The sequence below is a fragment of the Citrus sinensis genome, chromosome 2, assembly GCF_022201045.2.
Source record: "Citrus sinensis cultivar Valencia sweet orange chromosome 2, DVS_A1.0, whole genome shotgun sequence".
In the NCBI taxonomy this organism is placed as follows: domain Eukaryota; kingdom Viridiplantae; phylum Streptophyta; class Magnoliopsida; order Sapindales; family Rutaceae; genus Citrus; species Citrus sinensis.
The window spans coordinates 2,651,178-2,677,301 of record NC_068557.1 but is presented as its reverse complement, the minus strand read 5'-3'; the positions used below and the strand labels follow the sequence as shown (position 1 = coordinate 2,677,301).

At 33.6% G+C, this 26,124-nt stretch overlaps 3 protein-coding genes and 1 long non-coding RNA gene across 4 annotated transcripts; all 4 read right to left on the bottom strand.

The window, feature by feature from the left end:
* Window positions 1-1,359: 1,359 nt before the first annotated feature.
* On the bottom strand, window positions 1,360-4,328 carry LOC127900245 (MDIS1-interacting receptor like kinase 2-like). Its single transcript, XM_052434829.1, has 3 exons — window positions 3,898-4,328; window positions 2,154-3,637; window positions 1,360-1,950 (listed from the first exon to the last, which is right to left on the bottom strand). Exons 2-3 carry the CDS (start codon window positions 3,106-3,108, stop codon window positions 1,592-1,594), a joined length of 1,314 nt encoding a protein of 437 aa, XP_052290789.1. The 5' UTR covers window positions 3,109-3,637; window positions 3,898-4,328; the 3' UTR covers window positions 1,360-1,591.
* LOC112497241 (LRR receptor-like serine/threonine-protein kinase ERL1) lies at window positions 3,114-4,255 on the bottom strand. The gene is made up of 2 exons (XM_025095044.2): window positions 3,898-4,255; window positions 3,114-3,637 (listed from the first exon to the last, which is right to left on the bottom strand). The coding sequence occupies exons 1-2, from the start codon at window positions 4,253-4,255 to the stop codon at window positions 3,114-3,116; spliced, it is 882 nt and encodes a 293-aa protein (XP_024950812.2).
* Window positions 4,329-11,101: 6,773 nt separating the features above from the next.
* LOC127900246 (uncharacterized) lies at window positions 11,102-12,719 on the bottom strand. Its single transcript, XR_008052337.1, has 2 exons — window positions 12,480-12,719; window positions 11,102-11,566 (listed from the first exon to the last, which is right to left on the bottom strand). It is a non-coding gene; the product is annotated as an uncharacterized LOC127900246 (long non-coding RNA).
* A 9,245-nt stretch (window positions 12,720-21,964) lies between these two features.
* On the bottom strand, window positions 21,965-24,602 carry LOC127900244 (probable leucine-rich repeat receptor-like protein kinase At1g35710). The gene is made up of 3 exons (XM_052434828.1): window positions 23,984-24,602; window positions 22,606-23,724; window positions 21,965-22,382 (listed from the first exon to the last, which is right to left on the bottom strand). The coding sequence occupies exons 1-3, from the start codon at window positions 24,408-24,410 to the stop codon at window positions 22,024-22,026; spliced, it is 1,905 nt and encodes a 634-aa protein (XP_052290788.1). The 5' UTR covers window positions 24,411-24,602; the 3' UTR covers window positions 21,965-22,023.
* Window positions 24,603-26,124: the final 1,522 nt, after the last annotated feature.

Here is a 26,124-nt window from a genome sequence, read left to right as displayed (position 1 = left end):
TTTTTCTTATTTAAAGTCAATTTCCTGCAGCTAGTTTTTGTACTAAATATACTTAAAATTAACAATACTTATAATAGAAACGGTCTCTGGGAGTTTTTCAGTTTAGTCGCCAAGCAAATAGCACTAGCAGAATTTGGAAGCGAAGAAGAGAGATGCAAGATGATAAATAACAATACCAATTTTTATAATTAAAATATAATATAATATCAAGACCGTAAAAAAAAAGAAAAAGAAAAAAGAAAATACAACCCTAACCAAAGGTTGGGGAAAAATAATCTAATTATTGAAACTAAGAGCATCTCCAAAAGACTCTTCAAATAAGATTCTACTTCTTATTTGAAGAGTCATATCAATATTAAACACTCCAAAAAACACGTTAATTTAGATTCTTCAAATAAGATTTGTTTCTCACTCTTCAATATTGCCGAGTGAGTTTCTCCCTCTTCTATTAATATTTTATTATTATTTATTGAAAAGATAAGACTGCAATAATTATTATTTATGTTTCTTTTAAAAAATATAATAACAATTTAATTTGATAGTGGGAAAGATTTGATTAAAATAATATTAATTTATTCTTATTTGGTGAGTCTTTTGGAGGGAATTATATTTTTCTATACACTTATTTGCCATATCAGTAAGCAAATTAAAATTTGAAGAGTAAAATTTAAAGAGTAAATTTAAAGATCCTTTTGAAGATGCTCTAATAATTCTCACTCACTCCAACTCAAACACATGCACTCTCATCAAATAGCAATTAAAAAAAAAAGCCCAAAAATTAAAAAATTATAAATATCCTAATAATAAATAAAATTATAAAATAAAAAAAAAAATCTGAGTCTCTAAAGTCTTTCAAGAACCTATTACTGCAATAGTAGAGCAATTAATTTGTCAATCCAGTACCTTCTTGATGACCTTCAAGCCAATTGATGATAATTAATTACATGACAGAATTTGATCACTTGATTGGTGGTTCAATTTCTTGAATGTTAGACTTTGCGGAATATCTAGTCATTTTCACTTTTATCATATCAACTTCAACATTGCCGTTCCACTTAAATTGATGGTTCAACATTGTCGTTTTGCGGAATGCAAAACGACAAGCATTGAAACTTCTGTGAAGTAAGGCTAATAATTTGTCTACATTTATATCTGCAGTCTACTCAATTAAATAGTGAAATAGAGAATCCAAAATTTTTTAAAATTTGATTGAGAAGAAAAGCCCATGTCATGCCACAATATGGAAATATTCCCACTCTGATTTACAGTTCTGAGAACTCATGAGTTACAATAATTATTGCACAGATATTAATTTCTAAAAATAATGTGGATGGAAGAAGATTTCCTAAGCACAATAGCAAAACATGCTGACCTTATTTGCACTTGCAATTCGCACAGAAAAAATAATTAAAGATGTAATAGTTTAGATTGGAAGCACCAATTTCACTATAGAAGAGTTACTTTCATTTTTATTCAAGAAAGGCAACGGTTTCATGAAACCAAAATTCACCCTCACCAAAGTTTTACAAAATACTACCAACGAAATACATTTAAGATTAGCAATCATATTGATCAATCAATACATCCTTTATTAGTTTCTAAGTTCTGAGATGGAAATATCTTGAATAGCAGCATGCTTTACCAATGGAGTCTTGCGAGTGATGAGAAATTCTTGAGACGCATATTGCATTGTAGGTCGAGACTTAGGGTTTGATTGCAAGCATGGAAATGAAACTGTTGAAGCAAGAAGGATATCTTGAATAACCTTTTGATCAACTGGAGGTGGAAGACGTTGGTCTAAAACATCAATCAACATGATTTTTGGATCAGATGATGATGACAATGATGAAAGAAGGTCCCTTGGATGCTTTCCCATTAATACTTCAAGCGTCACCACTCCAAAGCTATAAACATCACATTTCTCCGTCATAACCATGGTGTAGGCAAGTTCTGCCCAAAAAAAAAAAATGTAATCATAGAATGTAGCTTCCCACTAATAAAAGAGATAATTTCATTTGTGAGTTTCTCTAGCCAGCTGGCTATCTATTTAAGAGAGATGTTATGGGATATGACTGCAATATAAAGTAAAAGAAAATAAAATTGAACGAAATAAAGGATCGATCGTGAGAAGAATAGATATCATAAGGGTAAACCTGGAGCTATATATCCATATGTTCCTGCTAATAGAGTTCGATTGGACGAATCAGCATGTCGAAGCCTGGCAGTGCCAAAGTCAGCAACAAATGCCTCCAATTTTGAGTTAAGTAGAATGCTGTTGCTCGATATGTCGCGGTGAACAATTGATGGTGAGCAGTCATGATGCAAGTAAGCCAAAGCATGTGCCATGGCTTTTACAATGTTCACCCTCTTAGCCCAATCCAACTCTACGGCTTCATCATCATCGTGTAAAATGCAGAACAAGCTTCCTCTCTCCATGTACTCGTAAATCAGAAACATGCATTTTCTGTGCAAGCAAAAACCGTATAATTTGACAATATTACGGTGCAGTACTTGAGAAAGTACTTGAGCCTCGTTTCGGAAACTCTTGATGAACGCTAGTTCCTCTGTTTCTGAAGGATGAAGCTTTTTCAATGCAAATACTTTGCCGTTGGGAAGCTGTGCCTTGTAGACGCTGCCATAGCCTCCGGTACCAATGCAATATCTAATGTCAAAATCTTCCGTGGCTCTAATCAGATCCTCGTAGACAATCCTACCATCATAATTCCATACTGAAAATACATCTATGCTATTGGTTGCTCTTTCCTTGAGTTGGGGTTTCTTGTACTTACGTTTGACGACTAGTAAGCATGCAAAGACTATAACTGAGGGGACTATGGCGAGGGCAAGAAAAATTTCAACAAAGTGAGTGGCAGATTTGGTTGTAGGGCATGAAGGAAGATCAAGAAAATTGCCGCCGCATAAACCCTTGTTAGGAGAGAGGCTTACGGAATGCATGCTTGAGAGTTGTTCATTTGAAAATGGTATTGGCCCAGAAAGTTTGTTAGAGGAAAGATTGACGAAACAAAGTTGAGATAACTTGGTGAGCTCACCGGGAATTGAACCTTCTATGTTGTTATTTGATAGGTCCAACGAGGTTAGATCCTCCATACTTGCTATCTGTGAAGGATTTTTCCAGAAAGTTTATTTAAGGAAAGGTTTAGATAATCAAGTCGAGATAACTTGGTGATCTCACCGGGAATTGAACCTTTTATGTTGTTATTTGATAGGTCCAGCGAGGTTAGATCCTCCATACTTGCTATCTGTGAAGGAATTTTTCCAGAAAGTTTATTTGAGGAAAGATCAAGATGAAAAAGTTGAGTTAAACGGGTGAGCTCAATTGGAATTGAGCTGTTGAATTGGTTACAACTAAGATCCAAATTGTTCAGATTGGTCAAACTCCCTAGAGCTGAAGGAATAGGCCCAATTAGGCTGTTGCTGCCCACATTCAACTCGATCAAATTCTTCAGGTTCCCAATTTCCTGAGGTAGTATACCACCGAGCATGTTGCGAGAGAGGCTCATATAATTCAATTTGGTTAAACGACCAAGAGTTGAAGGAAGAGGTCCGGTAAGGAAGTTATCAGATATATCCAAATGGACAACATTCCTCAAATTCCCAATCTCTGGAGGGATTATACCTATTTTGTACATTTATGTCATTAGTTTACGAAATTAATGAAAAAAAATGTTAAAGAAATTTAAACGCTGATAGAACATAAGTAAAAACAACGGCAAACAGATGTATTTACCGTGTTAATTATTATTATCATTTTTTCAATTAATATGATAAAATAGGGCTGGTTTACCTTTGTTTTTGTCAGTATTCTCTCAAAACTTAATCCATTTAAATATGATTGCTCAAATAATATGCGTTAATGAAGTTAATTTCGTATGTTACCTGTAAGACTGTTGAAGGACAAGTCCAGCAGTTGGAGTTTTGAAAGAGCACTAATTTCTGGTGGTATGCTTCCAGTAAGACGACAGAACTGGATTGTCAGATTTACGAGGTTCGGAAAGCAAGAGAAGTTTAATTGGCTGAGCCGCCAATTGAAGTAGTAAGCATCATCCCGTGATAAGTGTAGCTCGATTATACTGTTCCACCAGCCAGTATTGATTAAAGCTTTCTTTTCTAACCGTATGGGTGACAAAGCAGATGCTGTGACAATTGTACCAGTTCTAACAGCAACGTTATCGCATGTAAATATTACAGCCCATACAAGGGCCGCCAATCTGAAAATGGAGGAAGTCGGATCCATGATTGTAATTTTTCGGTTGATTGGATGCTGCAAGTTCTTATAAAGTTCATATAGACACTTTAACCCAGGAAAAGGACACCATGAGCAGGCCCATAATCATCTTCTTCCCGCGTTGAATAGCAACACTCGTTTTCAAACACAATAGTGAGTCAAGGTCTTCTCTGGCCTTTACACTTTAGAACACTGAGGGAGTTTGATTTGTGTACATGATTGGTACAAATCTGTATAGATATTTGATTTTCCTCAATTAAATTTCTTTTTTGTTATTTTTTTCTGGTGGTTAGCAATCACACATCTACTAATAACTCTCAGGATAGAGTAGTTTTCAAATAATTTTATTTGTTGGCCACTCAAATTCAAAAATGAAGAATTAGGATTAATTGTAGAAAAATTATTAGTCATCGATTTATATTTATCTTGTTATCAAAGGTAATATAAAATTTTAAATTCATTCAATTTTTTTATTCTAAGTTTATAATTGGTATCAATCATCCACCAAAAAAAATAAATTAAATACTATTATTATTATTGACATTTTCGACCTAAGCTTTCTTTCAATTGGTGTCATTCTGGCAATATATATTGTTGGTGCAAATTTTGTCCCAACTTATGATGTGGAAATTTCTGACTGAGGATAGCCCCCTTAGGACATGGGTTCCTCTTTTTTAGATTTGATGATGGTGAGTTTATCCTTTGGGCTGATCTTAATGGGCCTTTATATATGCTCTTCTCAGTTCACTTCCTTAGGCAATCAAAATGTCTTCGTCTAGTGATACTCTGTAAATACAAGAAAATGATCATAGGGCCCTCCGACGATCAAGTCAGTAACCGGACTTTTGGAAATATAAATTTAGAAAGAGAAAGATTAGAGGGAGAAAGTTAGTCTTTTCTCCTTTTTAGTCTCTTTTTTTTCTTATCTTTTAGTGAGAATGAAAGACGTATTTTTCGGCCAAACTAATTTGACTTGGGTCCTAGTTATTTTGATGACAAATGTCATTATTCTTATGACATTTTGCAACAGTTGCCCTCTAGTATGTTGATTGACACATGGATATACAGACTTGTTTACGGATTAAAGGAAGAAAAGTTTTATCCTTAGGTTATTTTTACTAAAACCTTGTGATCATAAGAGCCCTCAAACTTAGGAGGTTTGTCCTAGGATAAGAGCCTAGAATCTCAACACGTTTTAGACTTCAAATCCTTGCCACCTAGTTGATTTATCGTAGGTGGTTTGTCTTAGGATAGGAATCTAGGACCTGACTTGTTTTGGGCTTTGAAACCTTGTTACTTAGGATGATCATTCTAGGTGATTTGTCCACCACTTTGTGGGTTTAATTGGGAGAAAATTTATTAGATGAGCTTTATTGAGATTAAATTTATTTGGGTCTTATTAGGTGAAAGAAAACAGAACTATGTTGTTTGGCTTGGAAGAAAATTACAGAGAAAATGAAGATTGATTTCCAAAAGATTCAATTCTTATTAATTCATAAGTCAATCACAAGCTTATATACAATCACTTACATGTGAGAATAACTCGTGACTAACTAACTTTCTTAACAACCAAAACCAACTACAATTCGTTACATCACAGTTTACATGAGCTGGATTATTGACTATTAATCAATCATGCTGAGCTGTCATTCTTCGCTTTCAATCTGCTGCTGACGTGGCTTTATTGAGCTACTTGAATAATGAGCTGCCTTCACAGCCCCCTTCAAACTCAAGGGACATGGCATGACATTGAGTTTGGCTCTTAGGTAGCTAAATTGAGTGAATGAGAGTGGTTTAGTCATGATGTCAGCTACCTGCTCTTCACTTGGTATGAACTGAATATTCAAATCCCCAGTAAGAACTTTGTTTCTAACATAATGAATATCAATCTCAATATGTTTTGTTCTTGAGTGAAACACTGGATTATGAGCTAGCTCAGTAGCACTAAGATTATCACACCAAATAATAGGTTTTTCCATGCACTGTAATTTTAGTTCAGAAAACAATGACTGCAGCCAACTTATCTCTGCACTTGCTGATGCCAAAGATCTGTACTCACTCTCGGTACTAGATCTAGCAATAACTGGTTGCTTCTTAGAAGACCAAGAAATTAGATTATGACCAAGATAGATGCAATAGGCTCCAACTGATTTTCGGTCATCCAAATCCCCTGCCCAATCTGCATCTGTGAAGCCTGTTAATTTTAGATGACCATCTTTAATAAACTTGAGTCCATAATCTTGTGTTGCCTTTAAGTATCTAAGTACCCTTTTGCAAGCCATAAGATGTTGCAGTGTTGGTGCTGATACATATTGACTCAGTTTATGCACACTGAAAGCAATCTCTGGTCTTGTTAATACCAAGTATTGCATTCCACCAACCAAGCTTCTGTAGTGTGTTGCATCTTCAACATAATGACCAAGGGTTCCTTGAGCTTCCTTCTGCAACTTCATCCCTGTACTCATGGGAGTATCAATGTCTTTGCAGCTGAGCATGTTAACCTTTAACAGTAAATCCCTTATGTATTTCTTCTGAGACAAGAAGATACAGTCTGTACCATATAGCACTTCTATGCCTAAGAAATAAGAAAGTGTTCAAAGATCTTTCAAAGCAAACTTTGTACTGAATTCAGCAATGAAGTTTTCCAACTCATAACTATTTGGCCCTGTTATTAAGATGTCATCAACATATATCAGTACTAAAATCATTGAGGATTTGCTTCTTTTTAAGAACAAGGAAGTATCAGAACTGGAATTTGTAAAACCCCACTGCAGCAAGCATCCTTTCAGCTTATCATACCAAGCTCTTGGAGCTTGTTTGAGTCCATAAAGAGACTTATGAAGCTTGCACACATAATCTGGTTTCTCAGCACTAATAAACCCCTCTGGTTGATCCATGAATACTTCTTCTGATAACTCTCCATTAAGGAAAGCATTATTCACATCGACTTGTCTTATCTTCCAATTACTCATCACAGCTAGACTTAAGACTACTCTCACAGTTGCTGGTTTTATGACAGGGCTAAAGGTTTCAAAACAATTCACTCCCATAATCTGTTGGAATCCCTTTGCCACTAACCTAGCTTTGTATTTAGCCACACTTCCATCAGTGTTATATTTCACCCTATAAACCCACTTATTTCCGACAACTTTCTGGTCAGCTATTCTGGGGACTAAAGACCATGTACCATTCTCCATCAATGCTGCATATTCTTCTCTCATAGCAGTAAGCCATTTTGGATTTTGCATTGCTTCATACACAGAGTCAGGTTCTTTGTGAACAAGAGTTGCTGTATAAAGCTTTAGTTTGAAAATACCAGCTTTACTTCTGGTGGTCATGGGATGTGTATTAGGTTGAATAGAAGTTGATGTGGGATGTACAGTTTGAGGTGGATATGATGAAGTTTGAGGCTCAACAAATGGTTCAATGGCTGGTAGATGTGTTTGCAACTGGGAATGTTGATTGTCAATGTGAGAAGAATTGTCTGAATGTTGTGAACTGCTTCTGGTAGGGATTGCTTGCTGAGAATTGCATAAGCTGTTCACATCTGACATTGGGGTTACAGACAATGTAGATAACTGGTACACTTGTTGAGGTGTCAAGGATGAACTTGAACTGAGTGATGACTCATTGGAATTAAAGGCTGAGTCAATGGAATAAGGGAATGTTGACTCATCAAATACCACATGTCTAGCTATGTATATTTTTCCTGATGAATGTAGACACTTGTATCCTTTATGAGCTGGACTATAGCCAAGGAAAATGCATTTGCTTGAGTGATAATCAAACTTGTGTTTGTTATAATCCCTTAAGTAAGGATAACATATGCACCCAAAGCACTTGAGCATGCTGTAGTCAGGTTTAAGTTTGAAAATTTTCTCATAAGGAGTGAGTAGTTTCAAGGCTGTTGATGGTAATCGATTGATGTGATAAACAGCTGTGTGAAAGGCATCCCACCAAAACTTAAATGGTAGCTTGGCTTGTGCTAACAGAGTAAGTTCTAGCTCAACAATATGTCTATGTTTTCTCTCTACCAACCCATTTTGGTGGTGTGTATAGGGGCAAGAATGTCTGAAAATGATTCCACATTGGTTTAAGAATTGTGTAAATGATCTATATTCTCCCCCCCAATCAGATTGCAGGTTCTTAATAGTAGTGTCAAATTGGTTTTCAACCTGCAATTTGAATAACTTGAAGACATCTAAGGCTTCTCATTTCAGCTTAAGTGGATAAATCCAAGTATATCGGCTAAAGTCATCAACAAGACTTAGGTAATAGTTATATCCATCTCTAGAAAGTGTTGGTGAAGGCCCCCATAAGTCTGTGTGGATAAGTTCCAGGGGTTTTGTTGTTTTGGTTTCTGTGCTAGGAAAGTGTAATATGTGAGTTTTACCCATTTGACATGCTTCACATAATTTTTCAAGTGCTTGCTTTATGGTATTGTGGGAGAGAGTAACAGAGGGAACACTTTTTAGCAAATGCATCAGAATTTGAGAGTTTGGATGCCCAAAACGTCTGTTTAAAAGCTGAACTTTATTATTCAATGCATCACAAGATGAAATGTAGCTGGAAAATTTATTGATTGATGCATTACAAGATGAGACACAACTAGAATCATTATTTTGAGTGTTTTTGGGAACAATTGATTCAGAGAAATATGCAGACAACATTGACAAAGGTTGAACAGGAGAGAAATGAGACAGGTAAGCACAATGAGAAGACTCAGATGGCTTTAGAAGCAGCTTATACAATCCTTTCTTCAGAGAATCCTTCACATAACAGACATTACCAACAAATTCAACAGAAAGATTGTTATCAGTTGTCAGTTTTGATATGCTTAGCAAATTCTTTGTGATATCAGGCACTAATAGCATGTCTTTAAGCAAGATATATGCTGGTTTATATGCATTATTTGACCCTTTATAAGTAAAGCATGCATTACTAATGTGAGTTATAGGCAAACCTTGTCCATTGCCAATGACCAATTGATCAGCTCCTCTGAACTCCTCTCTGACATTCATATTGGCCATACTGTTGGTCAAGTGATGTGTGGCACCACTGTCAAGGTACCGCCCTTCATCAGCAGGTCCATCATAGTTGGAAAGATAAGCTTCAGCAACAGTTGAATCTGCTGCTGGAAATGATGAATAGGATATAGGATTGTAGCATGGATAAGATGCAGCATATTGTTCTTCAATTGGAGGAGCAGCATAACTGGTATATGGATCAAAGTTAGATACATAAGCAGCTTTAGGTCCAAAGGATTTGCCTCTTCCAAACTGTTTAGGTAATGGTGGATCATCATATCTATGCTAACATTCATCTGCTGTGTGTCCTGTTTTGTGACATATCTGACATATAACTGTTGATTCATCTGCTTGCATGTTAAGTGAGGGATTTGTTTTCACAGGTGGCCTAAAAGATTGCATCATTTGTCCTCTGCCATAACCCCCAAAGTTACCAAAACCAGTTGAAACACCTCTTGGATATTGGTTATGAAACATGCCTCTGCCAGTATTGAAACCTCTATTCATAGATCGACCATAATGTCCATTTCCAAAACCACCTCTTCTAAAATTTCCTCTCATATAGGGATGACTCACATTCACTGTGCTGTAATTTGCATGAAACATAGTTTTGGTACTGTGATTTTGCTCAAGCCTAGCCTCATGTGTCAACAATAGTGCATAAGCATCATCAAAGCTCATCTTATTTGCAGTGATTATTGAGGCTAAATCTAGATATCCTGGACCTAAACCATTTAACACTCTCATTAACAGATCCTTCTCAGTAATTATATCACCAGCACAAGCTAATTTGTTAGCAAGCAATTTCATTTTGGCACAGTATTCCTCAACATTCATTGAATCTTTTCTCAGAATATTCATTTCATATCGAAGTTGCATTATCTTAGCTTCAGATTGAACTCCAAACTGTTTTTCAATAGATCTCCACATATCAAAGGAGGTGTCATGGTTGAGAACATAACTTAGAATACCTTCACTGACAGTTGACAGTAGCCAGCCGAGAAGTGTTTGGTCCTGCGCTCTCCAGTTGATGTAAGCTGGATTTTCAATGCTCTCACCAGATCCTCCAGATAGATACTGATCTGGAACAACTTGTGGCTCCGAGATAAAATGTTCAAGACGATTTCCTCTGATTGACGTTAATACTTGCTTACGCCAAAGTAGGAAATTTGATCGATCAAGTTTCACAGTTGCAGCAAAGGTAAATGAAGTTTGCGAGTTTGGAATTGAGTTTATGATTGGTTGATTTGAAGTTGTATTACTTGAGCTAGCCATTTGTGGCTCTGATACCATGAAAGAAAACAGAACTATGCTGTTTGGCTTGGAAGAAAATTACAGAGAAAATGAAGATTGATTTCCAAAAGATTCAATTCTTATTAATTCATAAGTCAATCACAAGCTTATATACAATCACTTACACGTGAGAATAACTCGTGACTAACTAACTTTCTTAACAACCAAAACCAACTACAATTCGTTACATCACAGTTTACATGAGCTGGATTATTGACTATTAATCAATCATGCTGAGCTGTCATTCTTCACTTTCAATCTGCTGCTGACGTGGCTTTATTGAGCTACTTGAATAATGAGCTGCCTTCACATTAGGCTTATTTTATTTTTGGTCCAACATATATAATCAAATAATAAAATAATCAATAAAAATTAATTTTGGAGGAGCAAAGACTTTTATTAATCCATAATTCCATGTATAAATAAATGGTCTTCTATTCATGACAAGTTATTTTCTACTCTATAAATTGGTAATTTGTGTCATTGTGGCAATAAAAATAATCAGTAAAAATTGGTTTTGGAGCCCCATACAGACTTTTATTAATCCATAAATGGTCTTTTATTCATGACTCAAGAAGTCATTGTCCTTACACACGTTCTAACAATTCCTAAACGTCTAAAACGAGCTCGACAACACCAACAACAATTGTTTGAAAATTACATTTTGGGATATCTTGTGGAAAATTTAGAACTTGTATCAAAATTTTCCAAAGATTGAAGTAGATTTCTTTTGGAGTCAAGATCTTTCCGGGCTATATAATTTGTTTACCGATCAGCAAGGTACACACGTTTGTAATTAATTTCAAACAATCAATTTTGACTATTCGAACGATAATTCCAAAATTGACCATTAGCCCCACACAGAGAGGGCACTCTAAATTTGCATGTCTCTTGCTTGTTGCCTTTGTTTTTAATTTCTTGTTTGTATTTTTGAGTATCTTCTTCATCAGTTAACCACAACAGATGCAAGTTGCGAATGGATAATAATGGTAAATGAAACCTGAAAAAAAGAAAAAGAAAAACAGATATGGTTGAATTTCAAATCGAGATGAAGACTTCGTATGCCATTAGGATTTTGGAAAAGCATCGTGTTTCTATTAAAATTTTTATATATGTTGATTAATAATATAAAGTATGCGAGGAAAAAAAATGAATTTCGAGATAAGTATGATGATTTTAAGTAAAATGTCTAATTATTAAACCGGCCCGTTTGAAATTGAAAGTACGAAACTACATAAAACTATCCCCAGTTCAATTTTTCTTGAGAAATTTTTTTGCTTAAAATAATGACACGGATTTTGAATTATTATTTTGCAATAGATTTTCAATTAACTTTATTAGATTTTAACCACCTAATTAGATTTTTTTTCTTATTTAAAGTCAATTTTTCTTGAGAAATTTTTGGCTTAAAATAATGACACGGATTTTGAATTATTAATTTGCAATAGATTTTCAATTAACTTTATTAGATTTTAACCACCCAAATAGATTTTTTTTTCTTATTTAAAAGTCAATTTCCTTCAGCTAGATTTTGTACTAAATATACTTAAAATCAACAATACTTATAATAGCCAAATGATAAATATACTTAAAGAGAGATGCAAAATGATAAATAATAATTCCAATTTTTATAATTAAAATATAATATAATATCAAGACCGTAAAAAAATAAAAAGAAAATACAATCCTAACCAAAGATTAGAGGAAAAATAATCGAATTATTAAAACTAATATTCTCACTCCCACCAAATAGCAATTAAAAAAATAGCCAAAAATTTCAAAAGTAATAAATATCCTAATAATAAAAATAAAAATAAAAATTAAATAAAATAAAAATCTGAGTCTCTCAAGAACCTGTTACTGCAATAGTAGAGTAATGACTGAGAAGAAGAGTGAGGAGCAAACAAAACCACCTGAAACAGTCACCGGGAACGCAGCTCCGGCGTCCATGCTCGGCAACGGCGCCAGGTCGACATCCTGTGCACTGACGACAGCTGTCATTGAGAGAAGCGCTGCAATGAAGAGAATCAAAGCCACAGCTCTGCAAATACTAACTTGCGCCATCTCTGTATTAGAACTTAAGAGTGTGAGAGACTTTGATTTTATGATATGATTTTTTTTTTCCCCCCGAATTATATCTTGTTTTGGTTTTGTAATATGAGTAGAGTGTGAATGACACTTGGTATTTATGGGCTTGAAGAACCTGATTTCTTTTGAGATAATAGCACGAAGGTTCCTAATGTTTACGAAAATTTAAATGAAGGGGCATAAGTGATAATATATTTTACAAAGACCCTGTTATAGTAGCCAAAAATTTTACAAAATTTTTAATTTTAATTTTACAAAAATGATATAAAATTTTACAAAAATTTTACAAAAAATAGTCCAAAAATTTTACAAAAATTTGTTTATCATGTTTTTTAGCGCGAAAAATTTGGGCGGCACAAGTTCGACCAAACTAAAAAGCTTAAAACACCAATTTAGCACACGATTGATAAAAGCATGATTAACATATCTTTAAATTAATTTTTTTTTAATTTTCACCCATTTAATATTTTTTATTTAAATATTATTGAGAACCTATATGGTTAATACCATAATTATTGTGTCATATATAATATTAAAAAAAATCTAAACCCAATCAGGTTAGTAAATAAATGATGCATATTTTATATGATTAATACTTGTGTAATCTTAAATTAATTTAAATGTATTGACTTAATTTATATCATTTTCATATTGAATTAGTAAGTTGTGCTACGAATTATATCTTATATATTGTCAAGTTTTGTTGAAAGTTCAATAATATGTTTCTCAAAACATGGAGATAAATAAGTTTATCTGTAAGCCGATTTTCAAATATTTAACGGTTAAATGATTGATTTTAATTGTGAATTTTTAACAAATTCTAAGGATAGGACTTCTATGAATATGTTTGCAAGAGATGTCTTTACTTATGATGTTTTAAAAACTTAGGGACTTAATGTTATTTCCACTACCACCACATATTTTAAAAGAAATTTGATAGCGACGTGTCGGGTTTCATCATTGAAGCGGATCCCACAACGGCTCTCTTTACTTTTAGTCTTGTTACCTTTTGACCGTCGAATAGCTAAATGAATCTAATCTAACGGCTATGAGTTGAGGAGAGCTTGCTCTTTAGACACAAACTCAAGAAAGATCGTTGAGCCTTTCAATATTTGAGAAGGAAAAAATGCACCCGGGGTCTCAGCGGATGTATCATACAGATAGCTAAAATCCTGAAACAAACAGCCAATAATTTTGAAATCTTTAGTGGCGTTTAGCTGAAGAAACAGAGGAAGCAGAGGAAAATTTGGTGCTGATGGAACTTGGAAAAAACTCTGTACCGTTAGATTGATTTCAAGTTCAAGACTTAATACGACTAGTATTTTAAAATAAGGAAAGAATGATAGATGCTTACAGACTAAGGTCCTATTTGGTATCGATGTTGGGTAGTTATAGTTTTCTAAGTTATAGCACAAAATTATTTACTAAGTACTGTCAATTGTGGTATAAAAGTTAAGTTGATTTGATCACACACTTGTATGATGAGAAGTCCATAATATCTTTATTATTTTGTCAAAATTATTAGTTAAAAGTTAAATTAATTATGTACTCTTAATTTTTTTCATAATTACAATTTTGTTCCACAATGACTATGCTTAAAAGTTATAATACCTTAATACCAAATATGACCAAAATCTTAGGTTATATTTCCTTATCATTTATGAAATAACTATGTAATTTAATTTGTCAACCGAGTACCTACTTGATGACCTTCAGGCCAAGTGATGATAATTAATTATATGAGAGAATTTGATCACTTGATTGGTGCTTCAATTTCTTGGATTTAGACATGGTGGAATATCTAGTCATTTTCACTTTTATCAGATCAACTTCAACATTGCCGTTCCAATCAATTGGTCACTCTTATGCGCCAATGCAAAACGACATGCAATGAAACTTCTGTGAAGCAAGGCTAACAATTTGTCTACATTTATATTTGCAGTCTACTTAATTAAATAGTGAAATAGAGAATCCAAAATTTTTTAAAATTTGATTGAGAAGAAAAGCCCATGTCATGCCACAATATGGAAATATTCCCACTTTGATTTACTGTTCGGTGAACTCATGAGTTACAATAATTATTGCTATTTGTTATGATTATTTATTTGTCCGGTTGAAAGATGATAACGAGAGGCAGATATTGCACACGATATTAATTTATAAAAATAATGTGAGTGGAAGAAGATTTCCTAACACAGTAGCAAAACTTGCTGACCTTATTTGCACATGCAATTCGCACAGAAAAAATAAATAAAGATGTAATCGTTTAGATTGGAAGCACCAACTTCACTTTAGAAGCGTTACTTTCATTTTTATTCAAGAAAGGTAACGGTTTCATGAAACCAAAATTCACCCTCACCAAAGTTTTACAAAATACTATCAATGAAATACATTGATAACTCGGGCATTTAAAAAAATTCATTTAAAAACATTTCCCAAATATACCTACATTACAAAATGATACCTACATTTGATTCTCTGATTTCATAAAGGAAAAAAACACTATAACAGAAATCTACTTGATTGAATCAATTGAAACATCAATGCACGAATCAGAAACCCTAAGAGGGTGATTACAAATATCGAAACTGAAAACTCGCGTGCAAAAATAATCACAAAAATTGATTTAAATTCTGAAGTACCGGTAAGGATAGACATAGTACCACCGCATTAAATCAATTAAAGTATAAATGAAAATAAAAATGAAATAATTCAAAATTATAAATAAAAAATAATAATAAGAAACGTACCAGTCGAAGAGCGGAAGAGAAATGACAAAGCAAAAGATTCGAATTTTGGAAACTGAATCAAGTAATCAAAACCTTCCGTGGCTTCAATCAGATCCTCGTAGACAATGCTACGATCATAATTCCATATTGAAAATACATCTATGCGATTGGTTGCGTTTGCCTTGAGTATGGGTTTCTTGTACTTACGTTTGACGGCTAGTAAGCATGCCAAGACTATAACTGAGGGGAAGAAAAATTTCAACAAACAGAGTGACAGGTTTGGTTGTATCGCATGAAGGAAGAGCACTAAAATTGCTGCCTAAACCCTTGTTAGGAGAGAGTCTTACTATATACATGGTTGAGAGTTGTTTATTTGAAAATGGTACTGGGCCAGAAAGTTTGTTAGCGGAAAGACTGAGGCAATCAGGTCGAGATAACTCGGTGAGCTCACCGGGAATTGAACCTTCTATCTTGTTATTTGATATGTCCAACCAGGTTAGATTCTTCATACTTGTCACCTCTGGAGGAATTTTTCCAGAAAGTTTGTTAAGAGGAAAGATCAAGATGAAAAATTTTAATTAGCTGGCTGAGCTCATTTGGAATTGAGTTGTTGAATTGGTTAAAACTAAGATCCAAATACTTCAAATTGGTCAAACGAGCTAGAGTTGAAGGTATCGGCCCAGTAAGGTTGTTATTACCTAGATCAAGATGAACGAGATTTCTCAAATTCCCAATATTTGAAGGAATGGTACCTGCTATATGTTTATGTTGTTAGTTTACGAAAATAATGAAAAAAATTATAAAGAAATTGAACGCTGAGAGCCCTTTAATAAGAATAATGGTAAACAGATGCATTTACTGTGTTAATTATTGTCATTTTTTTTCATTTAACATGGCAAGATGGACCAAGTTTCACCTTTGTATTTCTCATTATTGTGTCAAAATTTTCCATCTAAATATCATGCTTAAATAGTATGCGGTAATGAAGTTAATTTTGTAGGTTACCTGAAAGCCTGTTCAAGGACAAGTCCAGCAGTTGGAGTTTTGAAAGAGCACTAATATCTGATGGTATGCTTCCAGTAAAACCATAATAATAGGCCTGGATTCTGAGACTTTCGAGGTTCGGAAAGCAAGAAAAGTTTAATTGGCTAAGCTGTGCCTGCGCATTGAGGTCAACATCATACCATGATAAGTTTAGCCCGATTATGCTTCCAGCTGAATTGCAAGTGATGCCAATCCACTTGCAATGATCCGAAGAGTAGTTGGCCATCCAAAAGCTGCTGTTCCACCAGCCTGTATCGAGTAAAGCTTTCGTTTCTAACTGTATGGGTGAAAAAGCAAATGCTGTCGCAAATATTACAACCCATGCAAGGGCCACCAATCTGAAAATGGAGGCTGCCGGAATCATGCTTATAACTTAATCACAATAGTGAGTCAAGGTTTATTGAGCTATTGGATTCAGCAAGCTCTTGTAAAGTTTATATAAACATTTTAACTACAGGAAAGGGACACCATGAGCAGGCTCATAATCATCTTCTATTTTTCTTCCCCAGTTAAATCCTCCTCCTGTACATTGATCGCAACACACGTTTCTCAATCACAATAGTGAGTCAAGGTCTTCTTCGGCCTTTAGACTTTGACGAAGTTTGACTTTTATATATGATTGGCATAAGTCTGCATGTATATTTTGATTATCCTTCATAACATTCCTTTTTGTTTTTGGTTATTTTCTCTGTTTATTAGTGATTAGCAATCACAAATCTACCAGCGACCCGGGGGTGATCTACTTGAAAGCTTGACCAATAAGAATAATCTTAATTAATTATAATTCTTTTAGACTTGGGAGTATGCACCAAGTCGATCTTCATAATACTTTTAGACTTTGAGCACAAGTCTTAAATTAAGGAGCAATAATCTTAATTAATATTTTGACCAATTCTGTAAAAGTCTAGACTTCTTTTCCGCGGCTATGATAACGAAACTCGTGGGAAGGTTAAGAAAAAGTTGAAAGTTATTGATGTAAGACTCTCCAAATTAAGAGTCCACCTTATACCCAAAAAAAGCTTTTTGTAGCCATCTCCTTTACTCACACCACTGAAGGGGGAATCTAATTAAATGTAATACTTTTAGACTTAGAGCACCAAGTTTTTCCACAAACCTGTCCAAGGCAGACGCGTTTATCGTGTACGCTATCTATCGCATGTTTTTGTTGATGACAAATTGACAATATTATAAATTAGGATCTCATGGCCATTTTAATCTCACTCTTATGACACTTGGATTCATACCCAATTATACTCTTGACTTGTGCCTGACCATTTCAATTAGTCGATGATCACCCGACTTGTGCGTGACTATGACAGAATAATTTCTCAAAAACTTGACTATTACTTTATTTGTACATGACTGTGGTAGAGTAAATTTTCAACTACACAAAATCTCACCCCGCCATACTTGATGAATAGTTTTTACAAGAACTACGACAATTAAAAAGATAATTTTAAGACCCATTAAATTAATTTTTTAAGGAATCAAAATAAATATTGGGATAGTCTAAATCAATATAATCACCTTCACTTTATTACACGCAATGAAACAATGAGACCTTAACTTTGGGAAAGCGGGAGGAAAATTTTGAGTCAGAAATGAAAATTAACCTGTAATTCACAAATGGGGGTATTTGAATGCAGGTTAATAAATGGAAAGAAGGGATATATATTTGGAAAATAAGCACTTTTGCGGAAAAAAAACTCTTGAGCAATGGCTGCACCACCAAAATGCTGGCGTTTTGTTTCGAGTTTGAAACTGTGCTCTGCTTCGAGTTTTGTCAATGATGTGAATAGTAATGGGCCATTTTTCTTTATAATTATGGGCCTACTTTTGTTTCAACTAAAATTCAAGTACTTGGTTGGTGCAAATAAGCGGAGCTCACGCTATTTTGGTCTCTCTTTAGTATTCTCACCTTGTGAAGAGACTCAATTCAACTATTTTGCTTATACAAATTATCATCCGTTATAACCGGTTGAGAGATGATGTGGCGGAGTTTTGACATGTTGACGTGGCACATTCGGGGGCCAATTTGAGCAATGATCATATAGGATCGGTCGGTCAGAGGACAGATTTTGGAAAATCTCTTTTCCTGCAACAATATAATTTTATTGTTACCCTCACTTCCCTTGTCCGGATACTGGCTCCAATCCAAAATGCGTACTTGGCCCAAGATATACCAAATCAAAATTACCGACATTTTTTTCCTGCAGTAATATAATATTATTATTTCAAATCTTTTTTTTTTCCCGCTAAAAAATTTGATCAAGTTTACCATCAAAATATGAGTTGGACTATTGGCACTCCTTCATTAATCTCATAAAACCCTTGCTACATTATAATTACGTTTAAGGATAAATATAAATAGAATTAAAATCATTTATATTTTCTTTCTCTCCTCATTTTTTTTCTTGCACAAATTTTTTATTATCATTAAAATAATTTGAATTTAAGAAGTAATCCTCTAAGCCAAAATAGAGTTCTTGTAACCAAAAAAAAAAAAAAAACTAAATTAAGATACAACATAGTGGAAAAATAAATTAAATAAAATTTTACCCTAATTTAATTAATTTCTTAAGGCTTCTCAAACTAATTTTTGAACCCAACGAACCCAAAATTTATAGGTAGGATAATTGTATTAAACCCATAAAATATTCATTATTTTCTTTTAGTTTTTCTTTTAGATTTTTTGCTTTAGAAATTAAATAATAAAGAAAGTTTGAAGAGAGGAAACTAAAAAAATTCATAAATGAAAAGAGTGTTAAATTAAAAAAGGTATTTTTGGTTTTAAATGGAATATAATTAAAAAAGGGATTTCAATAGAATTTTAGAGGGGTGCCAATAGTCCGACCTCAAAATATATATGTTCTATGATAGTAAGTTCTCGTGAGGCAGAAATAAATTAAGCAAAAATTAAGTTCAGTACCAAGAGATTAAAATTCCAGAAGAGAACACATCAATAATTAAGGTAAATTTTCCTCCCTCACGAATTGATTTTTATTGCATATGCTTCTCGTTTTTCTTTTTCCTATAGATGTTGATTATAATGATTGTTTGAATTTAATTAGGATTCTGGTTTTTGTATATCAATTGTCAGATTATGAAAAGTTTTATTACATTAATACATTATCCTAATTTAAAAATATTTAGTAACAAAAAATGATTGTAACATCCCTAGGCATTGAATCAGACTGATCTTTTCTCCTTAACACTTCCTGTCAATTATTTTATGTGGATGGGCTTCATTTCACCAAAACTTAAATAAGAGAAAATTGCCAATCACAGTGGGCGATTACTTGAAATCATTTCAGCAAATCGACTGATCCAGGACTTCGCTATATTAAACTTAGTGGACATATGTATTTAGTTACCTTAATTAGTCTCTCTGTCTCTCCTTAATTTGCTTTCACTTCTACCAATATGAACAAGCTCTGCTCCCATCACTGCCATGTAAATGATAAAAGTCAGAATAAAGGGATCCAGAAGCAGCATGTTGGCAGATATGATAAGAGTTTAACTAAGCAGTTATTTTATGTGGATGGGTTTCAAGAAAACGTAATAGGATGAAAGTTACCTTAATTAGTCTCTTTTTCTCTCCTTAATTTGCTTTCACTTCTACCAATATGAACAAGCTCTGCTGTCACCACTGCCATGTCATGATAAAAGTTAGAATAAGGGATCCAAAAATACAACTGCGAAGCTAACAACCTTTATGTGGGTGGCTGAATTTTTTTTTTAAATCGAATATGAGAGAATTTTTTTAATAAGAAATTAAAAATACAACTAATAAGAGGAAACATGATAAGTCTTGTTCCTCAAAATATTTGTTTAACACATCATTTGAGATTATTTAGATAACGCATTACCACTTAAATAATGAACTCGAATAAGAATTTGATAATCGTTGAAGACGTAATATAATTAATTAATAAAAAAAATTATTTTATGGGTTTCCATAAAAGTAATTTTGTAGTTAAATGAAAAACTGGCCCCAGTATAAACGAATAATGTCTACCAAAGACTCGAAATACAATTACTCAACTGTTTTCTTATTCAAAAATTTTCTTTTCAGTTTACAATGAGTGATGATGTGGCACCAGCGTGTGTCCAAGAACGTGAACAGTTTTTTTGTTTGACATGCCAAGTGTTGGGCCACTGTTTTATAGTAAAAATTAAATAATAATAAAAAATATTTAATGCCTCAATTGAAGCAAAAGTTGGCGCATTATGCACTGCGACGTAACTTCTAAAATTACCAAAACATAAGTTAACAATAAATTAATGTGGATAGTATTATAATACTAATATTGTGTTCCAAACACACTTTATTAGAGTAACTATTGGAATACTATGTAATATTCAATTTTTTCAATTTTCACAAACCAGTACCAAATCTGAAGCTTAATCCAATTAACAATTTTGATATTTATTTATGTATGTAAAATTGTAGGTTAATTATTTGTTATTTGTATACTTTTTTATTTTTTATAATTGGATTATTACCTATTATCTCTAATTTTTCTAACTCTTCTACTTTTTTCCAAATAATCTTGTTTTGGAGTCTAATTAATTGGTGCATGTGTCCCCAGTTTTGTAAAATTCCAAATTGTTGTTAGACCTTCCATTTACTCTTAATAGTTTACCATATATGTGTGTAATCTCTATGCTGAAATTGTAAGCTTGATCAAGACTCAAAATAGATCTCAAACCCTTTTCCCAAGTCAACATTGAGCATTCCATAGTAAGGCTCTATAATTTACCAGTAACGGTTTGGTAGAGTAGCTTCTAAATAACTTTATTTGGCTAGTTTAGATGGAGGATTTGGACTAATAATGATAGAAAAATTATCGATTGTCAACCTTAAGCTTGCTTTATTGTAAAAGATACTTCAAAAAATTTAATTTATTTAATTTTTCACCTTAACTTTATTGTATCAATCATCAATCAAATTGACAGAATTACCCTTGTAAAATAACTAGTGCTATAATTTTTTTTTTACTTTTGTTTTGTTATTTTCTACCCTATAAATTTGTAATATGTGTCATTCTGGCAATAAAAATAATCAAATAATCAGTAAAAATTGGTTTTGGAGCCGCACAGACTTTTATTAATTACATTTTGGGATATCTTGTGGAAAATTTAAAACTTGTATAAAAATTTTCCAAAGATTGAAGTAGATTTCCGGGCTATATAATTTGATAACCATGGTTTGTTATCAAATTAGTTGAGCGGCCATTTTCAGTTATAAATGAGTCATTTTAATAGTTTCAATCAGTTGGTAACTGTCAACTGTCACGTTTTTAATTCCTGTTACATCACTCCGCGCACATATTCAACGGATTTGCTTAGATACCTAACTCTTAATACCAATAATACCCCTAATTTTTCATCTAAATGTAAAATATCCATTCCATCATGGTCTCGTAAATCTGCACTTTGGTAATTATATTTTATCCAACATTTTTTCATTTTTGTGATTTAATTTATTTATACATTAAATTTTTTTATAAAATAAAAATAATCTACCAAAAATCTATCAATGAAATACATTTAAGATTAGCAAATCACATTGTTCAATCAAATACATCCTTTATTAGTTTCTAAGTTCTGAGATGGAAATATCTTGAATAGCAGCATGCTTTACCAATGGAGTCTTGCGAGTGATGAGAAATTCTTGAGACACTGATTGCATTGTAGGTCGAGACTTTGGGTTTGATTGCAAGCATGCAAATGAAACTGTTGAAATAAGAAGGATATCTCGAATAACCTTTCGATCAACTGGAGGTGGAAGACGTTGGTCTAAAACATCAATCAGCATGATTTTTGGATCAGATGATGATGACAATGATGAAAGAATGTCCCTTGGATGCTTTCCCATTAATACCTCAAGTGTCACTACTCCAAAGCTATAAACATCACATTTCTCCGTCATAACCATGGTGTAGGCAAGTTCTGCCCCAAACAAAAAAATGAAGATTTAAATGAAGCAAAGTAATCATAGAATGTAGCTTCCCACTAATAAAAGACATAATTCCATATGTGAGTTTCTCTAGCCAGCTGGCTATCTATTTAAGAGAGATGTTATGGGATATGACTGCAATATAAAGTAAAAGAAAATAAAATTGAACCAAATAAAGGATCGATCATCAGAAGAATAGATATCATAAGGGTAAACCTGGAGCTATATATCCATATGTTCCTGCTAATAGAGTTCGATTGGACGAATCAGCGTGTAGAAGCCTGGCAGTGCCAAAGTCAGCAACAAATGCCTCCAATTTTGAGTTAAGTAGAATGTTGTTGCTCGATATGTCGCGGTGAATAATTGATGGTGAGCAGTCATGATGCAAGTACGCCAAAGCATGTGCCATGGCTTTTACAATGTTCACCCTCTTAGCCCAATCCAACTCCACGGCGTCCTCATTATTGTGTAAATTGCAGAACAAGCTTCCTCTCTCCATGTACTCGTAAATGAGAAACATGCATTTTTTGTGCAAGCAATAACCGTATAATTTAACAATATTACGGTGCAGTACTTGAGAAAGCACTTGAGCCTCGTTTTTGAAACTCTTGATGAACGCCAATTCCTCTGAAGTGTGAAGCTTTTTCAATGCAAATACCTTGCCGTTGGGAAGCTGTGCCTTGTAGACGCTGCCATAGCCTCCGGTACCAATGCAATATCTAATGTCAAAATCTTCCGTGGCTTCAATCAGATCCTCGTAGACAATTCTACCATCATAATTCCATATTGAAAATACATCTATGTTATTGGTTGCTCTTTCCTCGAGTTTGGGTTTCTTGTACTTACGTTTAGCAAGTAGTAAGCATGCAAAGACTATGACTGAGAGGACTATGGTGAGGGGAAGAAAAATTTCAACAAAGAGTGTGGCAGGTTTGGTTGTATCGCATGAGGGAAGATCAAGAATATTGCCGCATAAACCGTTGTTAGGAGAGAGGCTTACTACCGTATGCATGCTTGAGAGATCATTATTTGAAAACGGTACTGGGCCAGAAAGTTTGTTTGAGGAAAGATTTAGATAATCAAGTCGAGATAACTTGGTGATCTCACCGGGAATTGAACCTTGTATGTTGTTATTTGATAGGTCCAACTGGGTTAGATACTTCATACTTGCTATCTCTGGAGGAATTTTCCCAGAAAGTTTGTTTGAGGAAAGATCCAAATTGCTCAGATTGGTCAAACTCCCTAGAGCTGAAGGAATAGGCCCAATTAGGCTGTTGCTGCCCACGTCCAACTTGATTAAATTTTTCAGATTCCCAATCTCTGGAGGGATTATACCTATTTTGTACATTTATTTCATTAGTTTACGAAATTAATGAAAAAAAATGTTAAAGAAATTTAAACGCTGATAGAACATAAGTAAAAACAACGGCAAACAGATGTATTTACCGTGTTAATTATTATTATCATTTTTTCAATTAATATGATAAAATAGGGCTGGTTTACCTTTGTTTTTGTCAGTATTCTCTCAAACTTAATCCATTTAAATATGATTGCTCAAATAATATGCAGTAATGAAGTTAATTTCGTATGTTACCTGTAAGTCCGTTCGAGGACAAGTCCAGCAGTTGGAGTTTTGAAAGAGCACTAATTTCTGGTGGTATGCTTCCAGTAAGACGAAAGAACTGGATTGTCAGAATTTCGAGGTTCGGAAAGCAAGAGAAGTTTAATTGGCTAAGCCGCCAATTGAAGCCAGCATAATACCCTGATAAGTATAGCTCGAATATGCTTCCTGCTGAATTGCAAGTGATGCCATCCCACTTGCAATGGTCCAAAGAGTAGTCGGCCGGTGCCAAGCTGTTGTTCCACCAGCCTGTTATGAGTAAAGCTTCCTTTTCTAACTGTATGGGTGACAAAGCAGATGCTGTGACAATTGTACCACTTCTAACAGCAGCGTTATCGCATGTAAATATTACAGCCCATACAAGGGCCGCCAATCTGAAAATGAAGGAAGTCGGATCCATGATTGTAAATTTTCGGTTGATTGGATTCTGCAAGTTCTTATAAAGTTCATATAGACACTTTAACCCAGGAAAAGGACACCATGAGCAGGCCCATAATCATCTTCTTCCCGCGTTGAATAGCAACACTCGTTTTCAAACACAATAGTGAGTCAAGGTCTTCTCTGGCCTTTACACTTTAGAACACTGAGGGAGTTTGATTTGTGTACATGATTGGTACAAATCTTTATAGATATTTGATTTTCCTCAATTAAATTTCTTTTTTGTTATTTTTTCTGGTGGTTAGCAATCACACATCTACCAATAACTCTCAGGATAGAGTAGTTTTCAAATAATTTTATTTGTTGGCCACTCAAATTCAAAAATGAAGAATTAGGATTAATTGTAGAAAAATTATTAGTCATCTATTTATATTTATCTTGTTATCAAAAGTAATATAAAATTTTAAATTCATTCAATTTTTTTATTCTAAGTTTATAATTGGTATCAATCATCCACCAAAAAAAAAAAATTAAATACTATTATTATTATTGTTGACATCTTTTGGGCTTTAAAATCTTATTAATTAGGAGGATCATTTTAGGTGATTTGTCCAGCACTTTGTGCGTTTAATTGAGAGAAAATTTATTAAATGAGCCTTATTGAGATTAAATTTATTTGGGTTTTATTAGGCTTATTTTATTTTTGGTCCAACATATATAATCAAATAATAAAATAATCAATAAAAATTGGTTTTGGAGGAGCAAAGACTTTTATTAATCCATAATTCCATGTATAAATAAATGGTCTTCTTCTATTCATGACAAGTTATTTTCTACTCTATAAATTGGTAATTTGTGTCATTGTGGCAATAAAAATAATCAAATAATCAGTAAACGAAGACTGATTCATGACTCAAGAAGTCATTGTCCTTATACGAGTTCTAACAATTCCTAAACGTCTAAAACGAGCTCGACAACACCAACAACAATTGTTTGAAAATTACATTTTGGGATATCTCGTGGAAAATTTAGAACTTGTATCAAAATTTTCCAAAGATTGAAGTAGATTTCTTTTGGAGTCAAGGTCTTTCCGGGCTATATAATTGGTTTACAAGTGTAGCTTCTTAATTTTCAAGTTTCGTTTAATCCAGAATATTCTTTTTTTTCCTTAATTTTTAAGTGCCAAATTAATATATCTCGGGCTGAAGTCAAATAAAATAATTTACCGAACAGCACGTTTGTAGTTAATTTCAAACAATCAATTTTGACTATTCGAACGATAATTCCAAAATTGACCATTAGCCCCACACAGAGAGGGCACTGTAAATTTGCATGTCTCTTGCTTGTTGCCTTTGTTTTTAATTTCTTGTTTGTATTTTTGAGTATCTTCTTCATCAGTTAACCTCAAAAGATGCAAGTTGCTTTCAGAAGATAATGAAAAGAGTTGGGAACTGATTACAATCAATTGTCTGCAAACCAAGATTTGTTAACTTCACAGGTTTTGCACATTCCTAAGGTGATTCAATATTCATTTGCGAATGGATAATGGAGAAAATTTGGTGTAAATGAAACCTGAAAAAAAAAAAGAAAAAGAAAAACAGATATGGTTGAATCCAAATCAGATTTTGGAAAAAGCACAAAAAGTATGTGTGGAAAGATTTGAATTTCAAGATAAGTATGATGAAAGTAGATGGTCTAATTATTAAACCAGCCCATTTGAAATTGAAAGTATGAAA

Excerpts from the sequence above, each read along its gene's own strand:
- LOC127900245 (XM_052434829.1), bottom strand. The coding sequence starts at position 3,108 with ATGGAGGATCTAACCTCGTTGGACCTATCAAATAACAACATAGAAGGT. Across the intron at positions 1,951-2,153 it reads ATATGGATATATAGCTCCAG|AACTTGCCTACACCATGGTT; the intron begins GTTTACCCTTAT and ends TTTTTTGGGCAG.
- LOC127900244 (XM_052434828.1), bottom strand. The coding sequence starts at position 24,410 with ATGGATCCGACTTCCTTCATTTTCAGATTGGCGGCCCTTGTATGGGCT. Across the intron at positions 23,725-23,983 it reads GTCCTCGAACGGACTTACAG|GTATAATCCCTCCAGAGATT; the intron begins GTAACATACGAA and ends TGTACAAAATAG. Across the intron at positions 22,383-22,605 it reads ATATGGATATATAGCTCCAG|AACTTGCCTACACCATGGTT; the intron begins GTTTACCCTTAT and ends TGTTTGGGGCAG.
- LOC112497241 (XM_025095044.2), bottom strand. The coding sequence starts at position 4,255 with ATGGATCCGACTTCCTCCATTTTCAGATTGGCGGCCCTTGTATGGGCT. Across the intron at positions 3,638-3,897 it reads GTCCTTCAACAGTCTTACAG|GTATAATCCCTCCAGAGATT; the intron begins GTAACATACGAA and ends TGTACAAAATAG.